General features: G+C 43.8%; 1 protein-coding gene across 1 annotated transcript in view; it reads left to right on the top strand.

Moving 5' to 3' along the window:
• The first annotated feature begins 498 nt into the window (after positions 1–498).
• The window catches only part of SLC2A9 (solute carrier family 2 member 9), a 107,769-nt gene continuing 92,670 nt past the window's right edge, over positions 499–15,597 (top strand). The window contains exons 1-3 of the mRNA XM_075023115.1: positions 499–615; positions 4,369–4,467; positions 10,726–10,886. Of these exons, the coding sequence (XP_074879216.1) occupies positions 532–615; positions 4,369–4,467; positions 10,726–10,886 (344 nt within the window). The 5' untranslated portion in view covers positions 499–531. The remainder of the gene's footprint in view (positions 616–4,368; positions 4,468–10,725; positions 10,887–15,597) is intronic.

Here is a 15,597-nt window from a genome sequence, read left to right as displayed (position 1 = left end):
ATTTACACCAATATGAACTGCAGTCATCTGGGAATAGTTCCCAGATGCACTTAACGCTCACCCACTGCCAACTAGAAGGTGTAGTTTAACTCTTAGCAGTGCGAAACCCCCATGTTTGCAAAGAGGGACCTTCAAAAATACTAGCGGGAAGCTTTCGTCTTCCCCAGGTAGCACAGCTAATCGCCACCCGTGAGGCAGCAGCAGCGTGGCGGGTCCCATCTCACCCCCCAGGGCCGCGGGGTCCTCCCTGCGCGGTGTGGTTAACATCTTCACCGGCCGCGCGTCTTGCGGTATCTTCACTTTCCACCCTCGGCAACGCGGGAAGGCCCTTCCCCTCCTCGCTCCAGCCTCTCGCCGTGTCCTCCCCCGGCCGGCGCTGCTAAACCCCGCCCGGGCACCCCCCGGGGCACGGCGGCCTCAACCCCCCCCCCCCCCGCCGCCGCCGCCGCCGCCTCCCGCGGCCGCGCCCCCGCTGCGCCCCGCGCGCTGCCCGGCGGGGATGCGCGGCCGGTGCGCGCGTGCGGCAGCGGCATGGACCCGGCGGCGGGGCCCGAGGCGGCCACGCTGGTGGCGGGGGGAGAGGGGGGCGGCCGCCGCCTCCGCCGCCGCCGGAGCGTAAGTAGCGCGGGGCGGCGTCTCGCCGAGGGTATGTCGTTTGGGGGGAGCGACCGTCGGGGGGGGGGGGGGGGAGCTCGGCCTAGGCTGCCCGCGCCTCGGGGGCGGCTAGGCGGAGGGGAAGGGGGCGATTTCGGTCCTTGCCCAGCGCGGGGAGGAACAGCGGGGCTGGGCTGTGGGAGCCGGAGTAACTCCCCGGGGCTCCCCCGGCAGCGCGGCTGGGCTCAGGTTGCAGAGCGGCGGCGCCGAGCCCTTCCCCGCTCGGAAAGTTGTTGGTGCCGGTGCAGGAGAGGCCGGCGGCGGGCGGGCGGGCGCGGGGGCAGAGCTAAAAATACCGCGGCCGGCGAGCCGGCACCCAGAGGACGGGCGGAGGGCAGCGGCGGGAGAGCGGCCGGCCGCCGGGGCGAGGAGAGCGGCGGCGGGGGCAGAGGGAGGCGAGGGCGCGTCCTGCTCCACCGCCCGTATCGGCGGGTCCTCGGGGGGAGAGGAGCGGAGGTTTCTCCTCTTCGCCCTCCCGCAGCCCCGAGGGCCGCCGGGTCAGCGGGGGCACCTGCCGGGAGCGCCCGAACGGGCACGGCCGCGCTCGGAGCTGGAGGTGGGCTGCTGGGGGCTTTCCTACGACTGGGTGCCGTTCAGGGTAGCGGGTAAGGTGCTCCGAAGTCCGCCTTCCCACTGTCAGTAGAAAGTCTTAGCAAGAGCCGTTTGAGCGTGTGAAAACTCCCTTACGCACGCGTGCCATGTTTACCGCTTAGGATTGTGCTTCATGTGCACCTGCGAAGGGGCTTGTAACTTAACCGACCAAAGTACAGTTTTCTAAACTCTGTTTTGAAAGCTGAAATGCAAACTGTTGTGCGTTTTAAAAAAAAAACCAGACAATTTAAGACCTATAGCGGCCAACACAAATGCCACGCTGTGTGCTGAACAAGGACGGGAGTTGGGAAAAGCGTTGTTCAGAGCACGGTGCCCTGGGACCCGCAATAAGACCAAAAACATGGACTTTCACAGGTAAGGAGTTCTCAGGTATCTGGAGTTCTTTACTGTGAACTGACGTGCAGCTTTCCTGACTGAACACTTACTGGTGACGTTCACACCTACCTGCCCTTGAGCTGACCGCAGCGACGCATGAGCACATGGATGGTGGGGAAGTCAAGGAACACCTAGGAGGGAGGCGTGGTCGCCTTCTTGTTTCCCAGTCACTGTAAAACACGTTGGGGTTTTTTTTTTCCCCCCTTTCCTGTTGTTAATGTTGCCACAGCGTTAATATTTTTTTGAGCAACAGTTTGATTTTTTTTTTTTTTTGCATTCTTGCTTCATTGTGCTTTCATCTTTTATCTGGCATTGCTGAAGCCTGAGCAAATATTTAAAATGGTGTGTGAGGAGACAGGTCATGGGGAAGTTGAAGTTTGTGTTCTAAGAACTGTAAAACTCTGAATCGACTAAGTCTGAGGTTTTCTGCAGCAGGCTGTATCCTTGAGAAATTCCTGGTATTGAAGTAGGCTCGAAACCCAGCTATTTGCAACACTTGAAAATGAAGTGCATGTGGGGTTTTCCAGTTTGGCAGTACTTCCATGGTTTGTCCTGCATTATCTTCCACTTAGCCTTTTGGGCATGTAATTTGCCTGTGCTGAAAGGTTTAAGCATTCACTGGAGTTTTTAACGAGCACTAGGCTATATGATCCGAATCATTTTGTTTGCAGGATTTTTCTGATGGGTCTAATGTTGTTAGAGTAGAGCCCTTTAGCAACGTTGCATCAAGGTTACCACATAGCACTTGTGAACTTGCACTTATCATTTGTGAACCCGTTGGGAGCAGTGTGGTAGACCTCCAGGAATATTCTCCTCGGCATCGTTGGTTCAGAGGAGTAGTGATTTCTCCTAAGCGTAGGAACACTTGTGCATAGTAGAGAAATAATGGGCACCTAATATGAGGTGTTATCACCAGAAGCTAAATAAAGCCTTATGTCAAAATTTCTACTCTTTGCTACCAAAGTAATGGTGCAAAGCTCTGTGTGTGTGTGTGTGTGTGGCAGGTTCATTTTAAGCAGCTGGCTAATAGCAAGAAATTGTATTTGGCTTATGTGATGAACTCAGTGGGATCTATTTCTTACAGAGGCTTTTTTCCTCCTGTACACTTCCTCCTGACCTGACCGAAAACAGGCTGGTTAATGAACTGTGTAATCTCTTAAAAAGTTCTCACATCATGTGGAAGAAGTTAAAAACACTCAGCTGTCCCACAGGGCGCGCTTTGAGCCCTCAGGAGTGACAGTTACGGAGTGTGGCGTAGCCCACATGTGCTGGGTTGTACGCTGCGGTCCCTGCCCTGGCACCCCAGTATGTCACCCCTTCTTCACGGATCGTAGCGAGTCTGCGACGACGGCGTGGAACGTGAGCTCTGGCACATGCTAACCACCACCGTGCGTTCGCTTGCCGTGCTGTGCCTGTGAGGCTGGTGGAGCTCAGTACCATCCATCATCACTGCTGCTGTGCCGTGTGCTAGCTACACAGACCTAGTTCGTGCTCTAAATCTTCATTTTCTAAGGCAAATATACGGCTTTATGCAGTTGACGGAACGTATAGACTCGTTAACCTGTTGTGTCTGCTCTAAGTGATATAACTGAAGCTGAGTTTATTAGGCCTGCTTAAGCAGGTCTTTCTCCTTTTGAAAGGATTGAGGCTGCCTTTTGAAGTGATGAGGCTGGGCATAAAATGACAGTGAGCTGTGCCTGAAATTCGAGATTCTTAGCAGAGGTTTGTTTGTTGGGTTTTTTTTTTCAATTCAAAACACATTAAAAAGCCATCTACTTCAATGTATTCAGAGGTCAAGAAAGATGAGTTGTTTTCCACAATCTACAAAATGACATTCACAACTGACCAGCCACCAAAGCACTAATATCTCTTGGGAATGGCAATGGTCATTTCTGCCTCTCTCTGTAACCCAGCAAGAGAACTGAGTGGCAGAAGGAGTAATACTGGGGAAGGTGGAAAGGACCCTGAAATGCAAAATCTCTCAAATCAAAGCAGTCTTACCTTTTATTCAACAGCTGATGTGGAAGAAGAAATTGTTAGCAGAGGTGGGCTAAAAACAGGATGAGGGGGATGGAGGGAGCAGACCTGAGAAGGGAAAGGTACAGGTGTGTCGCTGGGGAAAAATGGCAAATAGTGTCTCCACTGTAGAGTGTGTGCGTGTGGCAGCAATTACGGTTGGAGACTTGCATTTGGGTTACAAAACCTAGTTTCTAGGCATCATTTTAATTTTTTTGGTCACGATTTCACTAATCCTGGTACTCATGGGAGTGGGGGGTGCACCGTCTCACAGGTTTTCATTGAAGTCAGGTCTACCCACAGACCTGTTGCATCAAATATATGCTTCTCCTTGCTTCGTTGTGTTACTGGTATGTTGCCAACAGTTTCCTTGGCCGAGAATATGCTTCTCTGGCATTTTGCTTTTTGGTGTGGGTGCTGCTGGGATGCTTGCAGGAAAAATCTGTGAGGTTGAAAGAAGTTAAAATGTTCACTTGTGTTGAAAGAAACTCAAATGTTCAATTATGTCTTGGTAAATGTTAACTGAGATGCTGTCACTTCAAATTTACTGTTCCTTGGATCGCAGCAAGGGGAAGTGTTTCAGGCCATTATTCTGCAGCAAGGACATCTGCCTGCAGGAGCTATGCAAGAAAGCATAAGGAGTGTCTAAAACCTGAGGTTCATTAATTTAAAGTATACTAACAATGGCTGCATCTTTTCTTTGTTTTTCAGAATTGGTCTGGGAGTCTTATTGTAGCCTCTTTAACTGGTGCTTTTGGGTCGTCTTTTCTTTATGGTTACAATCTCTCGGTGGTGAACGCTCCTGCAGCGGTAAGTGACTGACAAAACTGGAATTTAGTATCAGTAGAGGGCAGCCTTGACCCGCTCTTGTGTGCTCCTCAACAACCTGCCTTATAATCCTGCTGATGTAGTAGAAGATGTTAAATCTCATATGATAACTGAAAGCTTCTTTCTGCTGTCCATGAGGTTTTCACATAAGTTCAGTAGCTGTCAGGAAACTAAACGCCACTGTTGAGGTGAGTGGGTGCATGTGGTTTGCTTCTCGCCCAGACTAATGCTAAACCTTCTTGCACACTTTTGCATTATAAGGTATTTTTAATAGTCTGTCTTTCCAGCTAGTGAGTATTTGGTAGCCTTATGCACATGTTCAGCAACTTCTGTCCGCATCATTCAGTTCTGGAGGGTTGCACAACATGTCATTCCCACAGTACTGATATTATAAATAATGCCTCTGGCTTCCTCTTGAATAATGGGCCTCCTCTTCTGCGTTTCGTGGTGGTGCCTTGTTTGATTCGGAATTCAAAACTGCTGTGTTGGCCATCTGTTGGCTGCAACATATGGAATAGATTTGATGAATAGAGTACTGTGAAATCAGTGTGCAATGTTTGGGTGATTTCATTAAAATATGAGTTATCACAAATGGAAATCTGAACATTTTGTTTTTACACTGGCGTACTAGAGATCCTCTTAATTCAGTCAAGCACAGCAGTAAGCAATTCAGTGGGGTTGCAAGCAATGCTATTTTGAAAAAGTAGCTAGTACATTTTGGGAACTTACTGTGGAAATTCCAATTCAAAATAGTTCCTTTCCAAAGCTAAGCTCCTTCTTTTACGGAAATCTCTTATTAAAATATGTGGCTAGGTTTCCACCTAAACAGGTCGGTCACATTAAAAATGGATGCAATATTTATGTAAATAGTGAAAGAAGAATTTTTAACTTATATTTCATATGTGCCAGCTCATCAAACTGCAGGAGAATACCCCTGCAGTTCTCACCAGTGAACTTTACTGCAGGTTATCTTGGAAGGTAGAGTCAGTCCAACTTCCTTTTTGTTGCGAGAGGGGAATAAACTGTACCAGCTCTGCTCGAAGCGGAGATCGCTTCCCGCTCAGTCCCGTATTTTTCCGTGGGGAAGAGCAGCGGCCCATCGCAGGTGTGCTTCCCCCTGCGCACAGCACTTGACCACACAAGAAACCCAAAATGAGAAGTCTCCATGGGCTTGTTCAAAGAGTTACCAAAACTTATTAAAAACGTATGGGAGCATTTGGCAGTAGGAGAACAAATGCTTTAATTGAATACAAGTTGAAGCTGTCTTTTTCTGAGCTGAATTTCTACAATTCATTTCAGGGACCGATTGTGGGTAAGGTCTGTAGAACAATGATGTGCTTTGTGCTCTGTGCGGGAAGCAAAGTCTCTGTTACTGCCACGCAGCGCTTGCCTCCTTCCTGCGGGTGGCTGCAGCTCCGCATTCCTTTTAGAGCTGAAACAGGGAAAATGAGACTACTGCAAAAATGTATAGCCTACTGTGTCAGCCAGTTCAATAGTTGTCACTGTGCGTGAGTGACCTTCATAACTATGGGTAAGGTCTTTTTTCTTCTTTAAAGACCAGCTCATCTCTTCCCTTGATGTAAGTCATTTACAGTTACAGAGAAAAGGAAAATATTTCCCTTATATTTAAAATATATCCCTTATATTTAGGTATATAAGAAAATGTATATATCTCTCATATTCCCCTTGTATTTCCCACCCTAGCACTACTACCTTAATGAACTGAGGCAGCAGAATATTAGATACCGGTATCAGTCAGCTACTGTTCCTTGTAGGCTTTGGTTAGCGTCTAAAATTTTTGTATACAGGTTTATGCCATTAACATTGTTCAGACAACTGATTAAAATCCCAAAGGAGCCTTTCCACAGAATTCAATGGATTAAAATCCAGTGGATTTGTTGGATCAGATTTGTTTTGTTTCATGTGCAAGTCCGCAAAACCTGTATGTGTTAGTAGCTTCCCATTTATTGGCAATGGGCATCCAGACACAGGTGATGTATATGCCAGTACATTTATCTGTTACTATTGAGTGTGGTAGTTTGTACTTTCTTTTCTTGAATATTTGCAGTTACCTGACGTCTCCTTGTAAATAACAAAGCTATGCTGAGAAAATTAGTTATAATAGAAGGGGAGAATAATTGGCATGCTATTTTTAGCCATTGTCATTAGCAAGAAATGCTAATAGTGTTCTAAAAATGTTTTCTCTTAGTATTCATTACTACCAGAAATGAACTTCAAATAAATAAGATGATATCTGAATCTAAATATAATCTGGGTATTGGTGTTAAAGAGGTAAGATGTATTGCTTGATTTAATGGTAGGTTCATTTGGAAGTTTACTGTAAGATTCTTCTAAATGGACCAAGCACCAAATTGACTTTTTTTTTCTTTCTGTGTTTTTTTTCTGTCTGTTTGTATAGAAACATGTAAGATAGGATGGGAGAAACATCCCTGTCCTCCTTTTAATTCAGGGCACAAGAGGCCTACTAGAAACTTGACAGGAAGACAGTATGTGATACGTTCTACCTCCACCTTTCTTGGGTACTGTGCAGGTGGAGAGGTGGCGTTTCAAACTAAATAGAGTCCTCAAATCGAATAGTCCGTGTGTCCAAGGCTGGAATACTTAAAATTTGAAATTCCTAGTTTGAACAGGGAAAATGTGGTGGTAGGCTTATACTGCTGAGTCCTGCCCCAGGATAATTTAGTACTTATGATATGCTGGAGGAAATATGAGAAGAAACTGGAGAAAAGTGCCAAGATTAAACTTCATGATACTGTAGAGCTTGTCAGGGAGCAGTGACACAGAACAGGTGAGAGCGTTACACAAGCGTGCTGTGCCCTTCTGCAGTAGTGACCACCTGGTACTATGTCCTTGCCAGACCATCAGACACCACGGTGGCATTGGAGCTTTGCTTGTTTTTTAAATGGGAACAGCATAAAAATGAGGAAGCTTCACTAAAAAGAAAGTACATAGGCAATGTCTCTGCAGGCGATACAAAGACTATGTAAAAATGTCATACGGGAGCTATGACATCTTTACCTTTTTGAAAGATGAAGAAACTTTGGTGTAATAAACATCAGGGAAGGGAAGTTGTTAGAAGGCATCCTTCAAAAACCTGCAGTTGTGCTCACATGAGGAAAGCAGGAAAAGAATATAAACTCTGGCATATTGAAGGCTGAAAAAGTGAGCTGGTCTTGGCGTTTGGGTACTTTCAGCAGGCACAGAAAATGTGCAGACAGAGGGCTTTGGGATATAAGGCTGATAGATGAAGCTGAAAAAGGGTGTTCAAAAAATAGAAGGACAAGAAACCTGAATTAATGTTTTGAATTGGAAAAGTCTGGGGAAGTCCCACGCTGGAACTTCTTTATAGGGGATGTATTGGAGAAGCTGAAATGTCAGTAGAGATACAGAATAAAATTAGTGACAATTTTGTGTCAGGTTGCCAAAGTACCTTAACATTTGTTCAAGACTGAAAAAATCCCTCAAAATACAGGCTTCGTATAACAGTTCAGCTTCTTTTTAAATAGCCTCAGTAACAGAGAGACTGAGAGGTTTAATGTGACTTTAAGAAAAAAGTAGTTTTTAGGGGGAAGGCTTGGAACATAATGTTAAGAATTAGTTATTTGTACCTGACAAACTAGCAGAAACTGTAGTAGAAAAGTAAGAATTTGGGGGAAAGCTGGCATGGCTTTTGCAAAGGAGAACTGTGGCTCAGGCATCTGTCAGAGTTCTCCAGAGATTCAAGAGGCACTTGGACTTTCAAAAGATAGCCTGGAAGGGCCCTTACAGAAGGCTCTTAAGGAAATTAAACTGCCATGGGAGAAAAGTGTAGGTCTCGGGATAGCTGACGAGTTATGAGACAGGTCTCAGGTTTTCATTTCTTAAGAGAACCAGCTTGTCGTGCAGGTGGATTCATGTAAGGGTCTTAGGTGTCTGATTTCATGTTTGATACATCTTCCATTACTGAAAAGAAATTGCGTACCTTGTTTAGCAGCCTGAACTTCATTCAAAAAGCAAAGGGGAGAAGCTATAACGTACTTATGAAAGTGATTTGGGATTCTTGATTTTAACAGTGTCAGACAACTAGGTCTTTTTGACTGATACTGTGGGCTTTTTTTTCGCCATCAGTATCACACCGAAAGCTGTCAGGTTTTGCCTCCCTCCTCTTAACAGTTATTTGTCTTGACTGTAAATTCTTTGGGACAAGAATGTTAACTTTCATTGCTTGGCTTAGTAGGTCCTTGATTTTGTATGACTTCCAGATGTGGTAGTGTCATAAATACAATGCAAAAGTGGACACAGCCTCCCTTCTTCCCTCAGTCCATGAAAGCTAATTGTTCTCAGTTCAGTCTATCTTTTTTCTAGTGTTATGCTAAAGAATTTGTAGAATCACTCACTTTTACAATACCGGCCTTTTGGAAGAAAATAGACTAGTGAAAGGCATTTAATTTTGAGCCAATCTGAGATCTGCATTCTGGGGCTGACATACAAAATAGAGATGGTAAATGTTTCATGGTAAGCGCAGTGTAGGGTTTTGCCAAAAGGATTCCTACTTTTATAACTTTTAAAGCATCCTTAAAAATTTTCCAGGGATTTTCCTCAGTTACATGTGAACTCCCACACACAGCCCCCCAAACCTCTCAACATACGGCTTTTGGTGCTGTGTCCTGTAAGACAAGCTAAACTCTTCTCTTGATGTCAGTCATGTTGCCATCTGACAGGAGTTGGTTGTAGCTCCTTTCCTCTTCGTTACCTTTGCGTTTCTGCCAATTCACCACCTTCTTCAAGACATTTTTGCCTCTACCTGCTACTGGAGCCTCCCTTTCCTCCCTTCCCAAGTTATTGGCACTATAGATCCATTAAAAAGCAGTAAAACTATTTGCCCTTAACATAAGACTCTGAGTAATGATCATTGACTAATGGTAGTTAGCATTTAAGAATTTGTGTGTGTTGTTTTTTTAAAAGTCATGGCAAATGCTAGGTAGTGAGGTTTTCCATGGCTTGTTATTGTGGTTTAGCCCCAGCCAGCAACTAAGCACCATACAGCTGCTCACTCACTCTCCCCCTCGGTGGGGTGGGGGAGAGAATTGGATGAGAAAACTCGTGGGCTGAGATAAAGGCAGTTTAATAAGTAAAGCAAAACAAGGAATTCATTCACCACTTCCCATTTGCAGGCAGGTTTTCAGCCATCTCCAGGAAACCAGGGGTCCACCACATGTAATGGTGACTTGGGAAGACAAACGCCATCACTCCCAATGTCCCCCCCTTCCTTCTCCTTACCCCAACTTTATCTGCTGAGCATGACGTCCTGTGGTCTGGAATATCCCTTTGGTCAGTCGGGGTCAGCTGTCCCGGCTGTGTCCCCTCCCAACTCCTTGTGCCCCCCCAGCCTACTTGCTGGTGGTGAGGTGTGAGAAGCAGAAAAGGCCTGGACTCTGTGTGAGCACTGCTCAGCAATAAGGAAAACATTTCTGCATTATCAACACTGTTTTCAGCACAAATCCAAAACATAGCCCCACACTAGCTACTATGAAGAAAATTAACTCTATCCCAGCCAAAACCAGCACACTTGTCTAAAAAACTATTACACTAGGTTGTGATAGGTCACCTGCCCGAGGTTAAGAATATGTACATGATCAGTGAGTGGAGCTCAGCTGATGTGCAATACCTTGCCAAGTGCCCGTGGTGTGATTTTGTGGAGTCTCCTTAGAGATATTTAAAAACCTCCAGGCATGGTCCTGGGTGAGTGGCTCTAGGTGGCCCTACTTGAGCAGGGGGGGTTGGACAAGATGGCCTCCAGAGGTCCTTCCAGCATCACCCATTCTGTGATTTTGTGTCTGAGCCCTTAGCCCCAGTTCAGGCTGAAATGTTTACATATGTGTACACAGTAAGGCTACAACAAACAGTTGCTAGTGGTATACCGATAACCTAAATGGTAACGTCCTTGCTTTATAGGAGTTTCTCTTTTATAAGCCTCTTCTACATTCATGTCTACTTGTGGTTTTTTCCCCACCTTATTTATGACCAGCATGTAGTTAAATGTATATATGCTTTGGCTGGTTCAGTTAGTCTGTGTTGCAGTTGCATCTAGAAGTGAGGCCCCATTTTTTGGAGGAGGGAGATAGAAGAGCAAGGGTGATTCCTGCAAGCAAGCTACTGGGTTTTTTATTCTGTTTCTCTCAGTTGTGTTTTTTAAAGTGTAATATTTTACATGTATTGTTATCATGTATTTTCTTTCAGCATATCAAGAAGTTTTACAATGAAACTTGGGAAAGAAGATACGGCTTCTCGGTGGATGAAAGCACACTGACTCTCCTCTGGTCCGTAACTGTTTCTATTTTTGCCATTGGTGGCCTTGTGGGTGCCATTATTGTTACCCCAATTGTGAAGTTCTTTGGACGGTAAGTGTGCTGGAAAACTTGTATTTTCTAAAGCAGTTTCTCACTTAGTCTCTCTAGAAGGCTTTACTGCTATTTTTTTTAAAAAAGCTCTTCACCAGAATGCAAATTTAAACATCTTCAAATTATGAAAGCTCATTTCTAAGACTTCCGAATTTCCAAGAGTAAAATTAGTACCTTTCTTTCTGGGCTTACTGTGCATCATTTGAGTCACAGAAACCATTTGCTCTGAATGGGCAGTAGGCCGAGATGTCAGGCTGAATTGTCAGGAGTGCAAAAGGAAAATACCATAAAATAGGGAAGATTTTGCAGATTGGCAGATTCTTTTTTCATGAGTCTGCTGGGTATCTTACTGTACACAAGTAAAGCTATCAACATGTCTCATTTGCTTCTCAGCAACATTTGTTGTCATGCAGTAATAAAAATTTGCTCTTTTTTTTTTCTTTCTTATGTCAACTTAAAATACAGTTTGAAGAACTGAACTATGGTGAAGTTTGTGTTTGGTCTTCCCCAAGCTTGGGGATGCCTTCTCTGCTCTGTGCAATGCAGTATTTGACCAAGTCTTGACCATAGGGAATATGAGTATTTTAAGAATGTTTCTGCTGGTGTGCATTTGCATTTTTGCTGCAGGTACTAACTAGATATTTCTGTCAAATTTTTGTTTCATACAAAGTCTTCCAAAGAGAATTTTAAAAGTAATTTGTAATTTACGTATATTTAGAAGGGCATGAGATAAAAGCCATTACAGCATTCATCTTAGCTGCTCATTTGGCTTTTCCTTAATTGTAAATTGTATATAATTTTAAATTTTTGCTCAGTTAAATCACTGGAGAAGGTCATTATGGAGGCTTAAATATAAGCATCCACCTCCACTGTTCTTACTTTTCTGTTCTACATTTTGACTATTTCTTTCATTTTAGATTGTACTCTCCTAGGCCCATTTGTCATTGTCCCAACCCTTCCACATCCCATTTTTCACCTCAAAGGGTATGTTTTCAGGTTCTTCCATTTCATGCTTACAGCAAGTCAGTATTCTCTGCTCTGTAAGTCTATTATCCATTCTTCATTAATTTATTCTGTCCATTTACTTCACCATTTGATTTTTCAATTCTTAAATATTTTTCACAGTCACATTATTTTTTTTTAGGTTTCCAATTTCTTCTGCCAAATCATCAATTTGGCTTTTACACACTTCTTAAAATATGAAACTATGCCTGACTCAGACTGATTAATTCCCAGAATTGTCACTGCGTCTTCTTTACTTTATAAAAAAGTGAAGTAAAAAATGGGTTCACAGAAGGCTTGAATTTTTGGTGAAGTGTAGAACAGCTTTGTATGCAAGTTTGTTTAAGTGGTGGTTGATCTCAGTCATATATATACACCACTTTGATGGGAGCAGATCATATTTCCAGGGCAGAGATTTAAAGCTTGCAGACTCTGCCCCTGTTTATTATGTTTATCCCTATTAAACCATGAAAACAGCTCTCTTACAGATATGGTGTACGAGTACTTGATTAGAGATGGGAAGGGATTGCATCTCAGTGACACTGGATATAGGCTGCTCATTGAAGTACGGTTCTTGAGTTTGCTGTTCCAACTGCACCGTGTTCGTCTGGTCTAGGAAACCATACTGACATCTCGGTATGGTAATTGAGAAGCACGTTAGGAAATGTTGACAGAACAATAAAATACTTCACTGTTACACTGTTCCAGTGTAGGTTGGAGGGTTGTATGTATGATGAAGCTGAGCTCCATTTACACTGACACAGAATAATGAACTAAGGGGAATCAAAAGCATTAGTCAGAAATAATGTATGACTTCAAAAAGAGCACTCTTGAATCATATTGCTCTAAGATTAATAACATGATTTCCAAATTACCGGACTCCTAGGCCCTACTTGCTTTAAGAGAGATGTAGAGTAAGTTTTTCAAAGAGAGCCTTCATCCACATAAGCATAAATCCCATGTTCAGATGTGGCTTAGACACTTCATAATTTAAATTCTCTTCTTCTACCAAAGAGCAGCTGCTGTTGCATATCCTGAACACCCAGACTGGGCGATATGGTCAGTGGATTGCTTAGGCCACTGCTAGGGAGGCAGTTGCAGGAGAGGGACAAAGCCTTCCCTCAAGCACAGTGAATCATTTTGAGTATGAAGCGATTAAGGGAATTTATCTGGATTATCTTAGTAATGCTACCACTTTGTTATTCTGAAGTCATCTACTGTAGTTGAAATGGTGATCCAGTATTCAATCTGTTACTGGCTTTTATTTAAAGACCTAGTTTAAAGAACATACAGCTTGTTATTTAAACACCTAGTTTCCTTACTATACTTTTTGTATAAGGTACCATATTTGCTCCCAAGTCTTTCTTATTACTGAATTTTGAGACAACAGTAAGTTTTTGATGAAACTTTAATGATATCATTTTCCTAGTTGCCAGTTTTAGACAAAAAGATTATTAATTCAAATCCGTAACTAAAGTTATTGCAACCGTGGAGGGCATGTAGTCACTAGGATTCTGTTCTGGCCTCTGGAACTATCCAATATCATGAGAGTAAATAAAAACCTTGAAATCAGAAGAGATTAATCATACGTGGTTTTGCAAAAAGCCAAAGACAATTCTGAGGAAGAGATTCTCAAGTGTTTTTAATATCCAAAATACCTATAAAAGAAAAAGGCAGAAAAAAATCCTTAAAGCTTAGCTCTGCCTGTGTCTAGCTGATGGGTGACCTGCCTGTCTCAGCTGGGGTGCTTATGGGAACTGATTTCTACTGAGCAAATGGCTCTTCGGACTACTTCAGGTTGAGCACAGGATTGGAGGTTACATTCCTGCAGCAGTACGGATAGTCAGTCTTAGAGAGAACCGTTTTTGGCACTAAGTTGCAAAACTTACTGTTTGGTTTAGAATGCAGCTGTGACAAATGCTCTGTGCTCAATCAGAAGTTTTTGAAAGCATCTTCCTTTTGGAATGCATAAATGCTTTATTTCTTTTGGCTGGAGCGAATTCTGAATTATTTGAATGGAAGGAATAAAAATTTTCATATCTAAATGAATGCTAGTCTAGTATTTTTAGTGCAGTAGCTGCAGCAGAACCGTGTGGGGCTCTGGACTGGAACTTGAGTCTGGGTTCCCTTTCCAAGGTCTGGCACTGTTAGCTTTAGGTTGAGTCCACTTTGCTGTGTATTCCTCTGTTACCCAGTTACAGAAATAGGGATATTGGTGTGCTCTATAACCTTCAGCAAGACTGAAAAATGAAATGTGCTATGTGAGAACTAGGTATGATATTTATACTTCGATAGATTTCATGTACCACTTGGACAGTTGCTTGATCAGTGTGTGATTTAGAATGCAAGGGAAATGATTAGGCTGACCAGCACATCAGTGTGTGTCTTTTCTTATGGTGGCTTAGTGTTGAAGTTTGCATGTTTACACTTTGTAAGTGTGGTGAGCACAGTTATCTGGCAAGATTGGTTGGACTTTCCAAAGGACAAGTGTCTGCTGCGGTGCTTTGTGAAGTGTGGTATCTTTATATCACTCACCTTAGAGCTGTACAAGCAGTGGTTTGTTGGGTTTTTTTGATTCATTTCTTTTTCCCATGCCTTGCTGCTAAGGTAATATAGTTTTGGCCTACGTCACCAGGAAAGGATAAGGGTTTTTATGATTGTAGCAATTTTGAGTATAACATGACCTGACTGGAAGTAAACTCAGAAAGCACGGGGAGTTTGGAGGGTTTTGCTGCATTTTTTTCTTTGGAGCTATGATGAGAAGTTGTTCTCACTGTTTATGTTTGTGGTGGCTTGGCCCCAGCTGGCAGCCAAGCACCCACCCAGCTGCTCATCACTCCCCACCCCTCAGGTGGGATGGAGACTGGGGAGAAATAGGAACAAGAGCGAGAAGACTCATGGGTCAAACTAAAGAACGGGAAAACACTAGTTAGTCACAGGCAAAACAGGCTCAACTTGGGGAATTTAACTTAATTTATTGCCAGTTAGCATAAATATTTAATTACTGCTCAGGTACTAGGAAACAAGGCGAACATTAGGACACCTTTCCTCCCACTTTCCCAGGCTGAACATCACTCCAGGCTCCTCTCCTCCCTCTTGGTACCGTGGCAGGTCACACTCAGTCCCTTTAGTGAGAGAATGGGCAGTGCAGGGGGTTGGGGTCAGTGCATCGCAACTTCTCTCCACTGCTCCTTGCTTCTCACTCTTCTCCTGTGCTCCAGCGTGGGTCCTCCATGGGCCACAGTCCCTCTGGGGATCTACCTGCTCCATCCTGGAGCACCTTCTCCTCCACTGACCTTGTTACTCCCACACTCCATCTCCTCACAGAAGCCACCCTTGCAGCCCCTTCACTTCCAAAACTTGCCACAGCCAGGCAGCACAGTGTTTTCATTACCAAAAATTTACATGCTTTATATAGTAATAATCTAAACAGCATGTTATTTTCTTGTTTTCATTTTTTTCAATGCAACAAAGACAAAATCCTTCGGTTTTATCTTGGTTAGTTAGGCTGCGCTTTTCTGTTCATTGCTGCATAGCATGAGGGGCTGCTTATTTAATTTAAAGAAGAGGAAAGTAATATCTTCAGATGAATGTATAGCACTTGTTTGACCTGAATGAATGTTTTGTTTCTGGTTTTGGATTATTTATACCACTTCAGGCCTCTCAAATTATATCTGTTTGAAAAATCTGTTTCAAATGGTAAAATCAT

The sequence above is a fragment of the Buteo buteo genome, chromosome 1, assembly GCF_964188355.1.
Source record: "Buteo buteo chromosome 1, bButBut1.hap1.1, whole genome shotgun sequence".
In the NCBI taxonomy this organism is placed as follows: Eukaryota; Metazoa; Chordata; class Aves; order Accipitriformes; family Accipitridae; genus Buteo; species Buteo buteo.
Note: the sequence above shows the minus strand (reverse complement) of the source record. Positions and strands in the feature narration are given on the sequence as shown.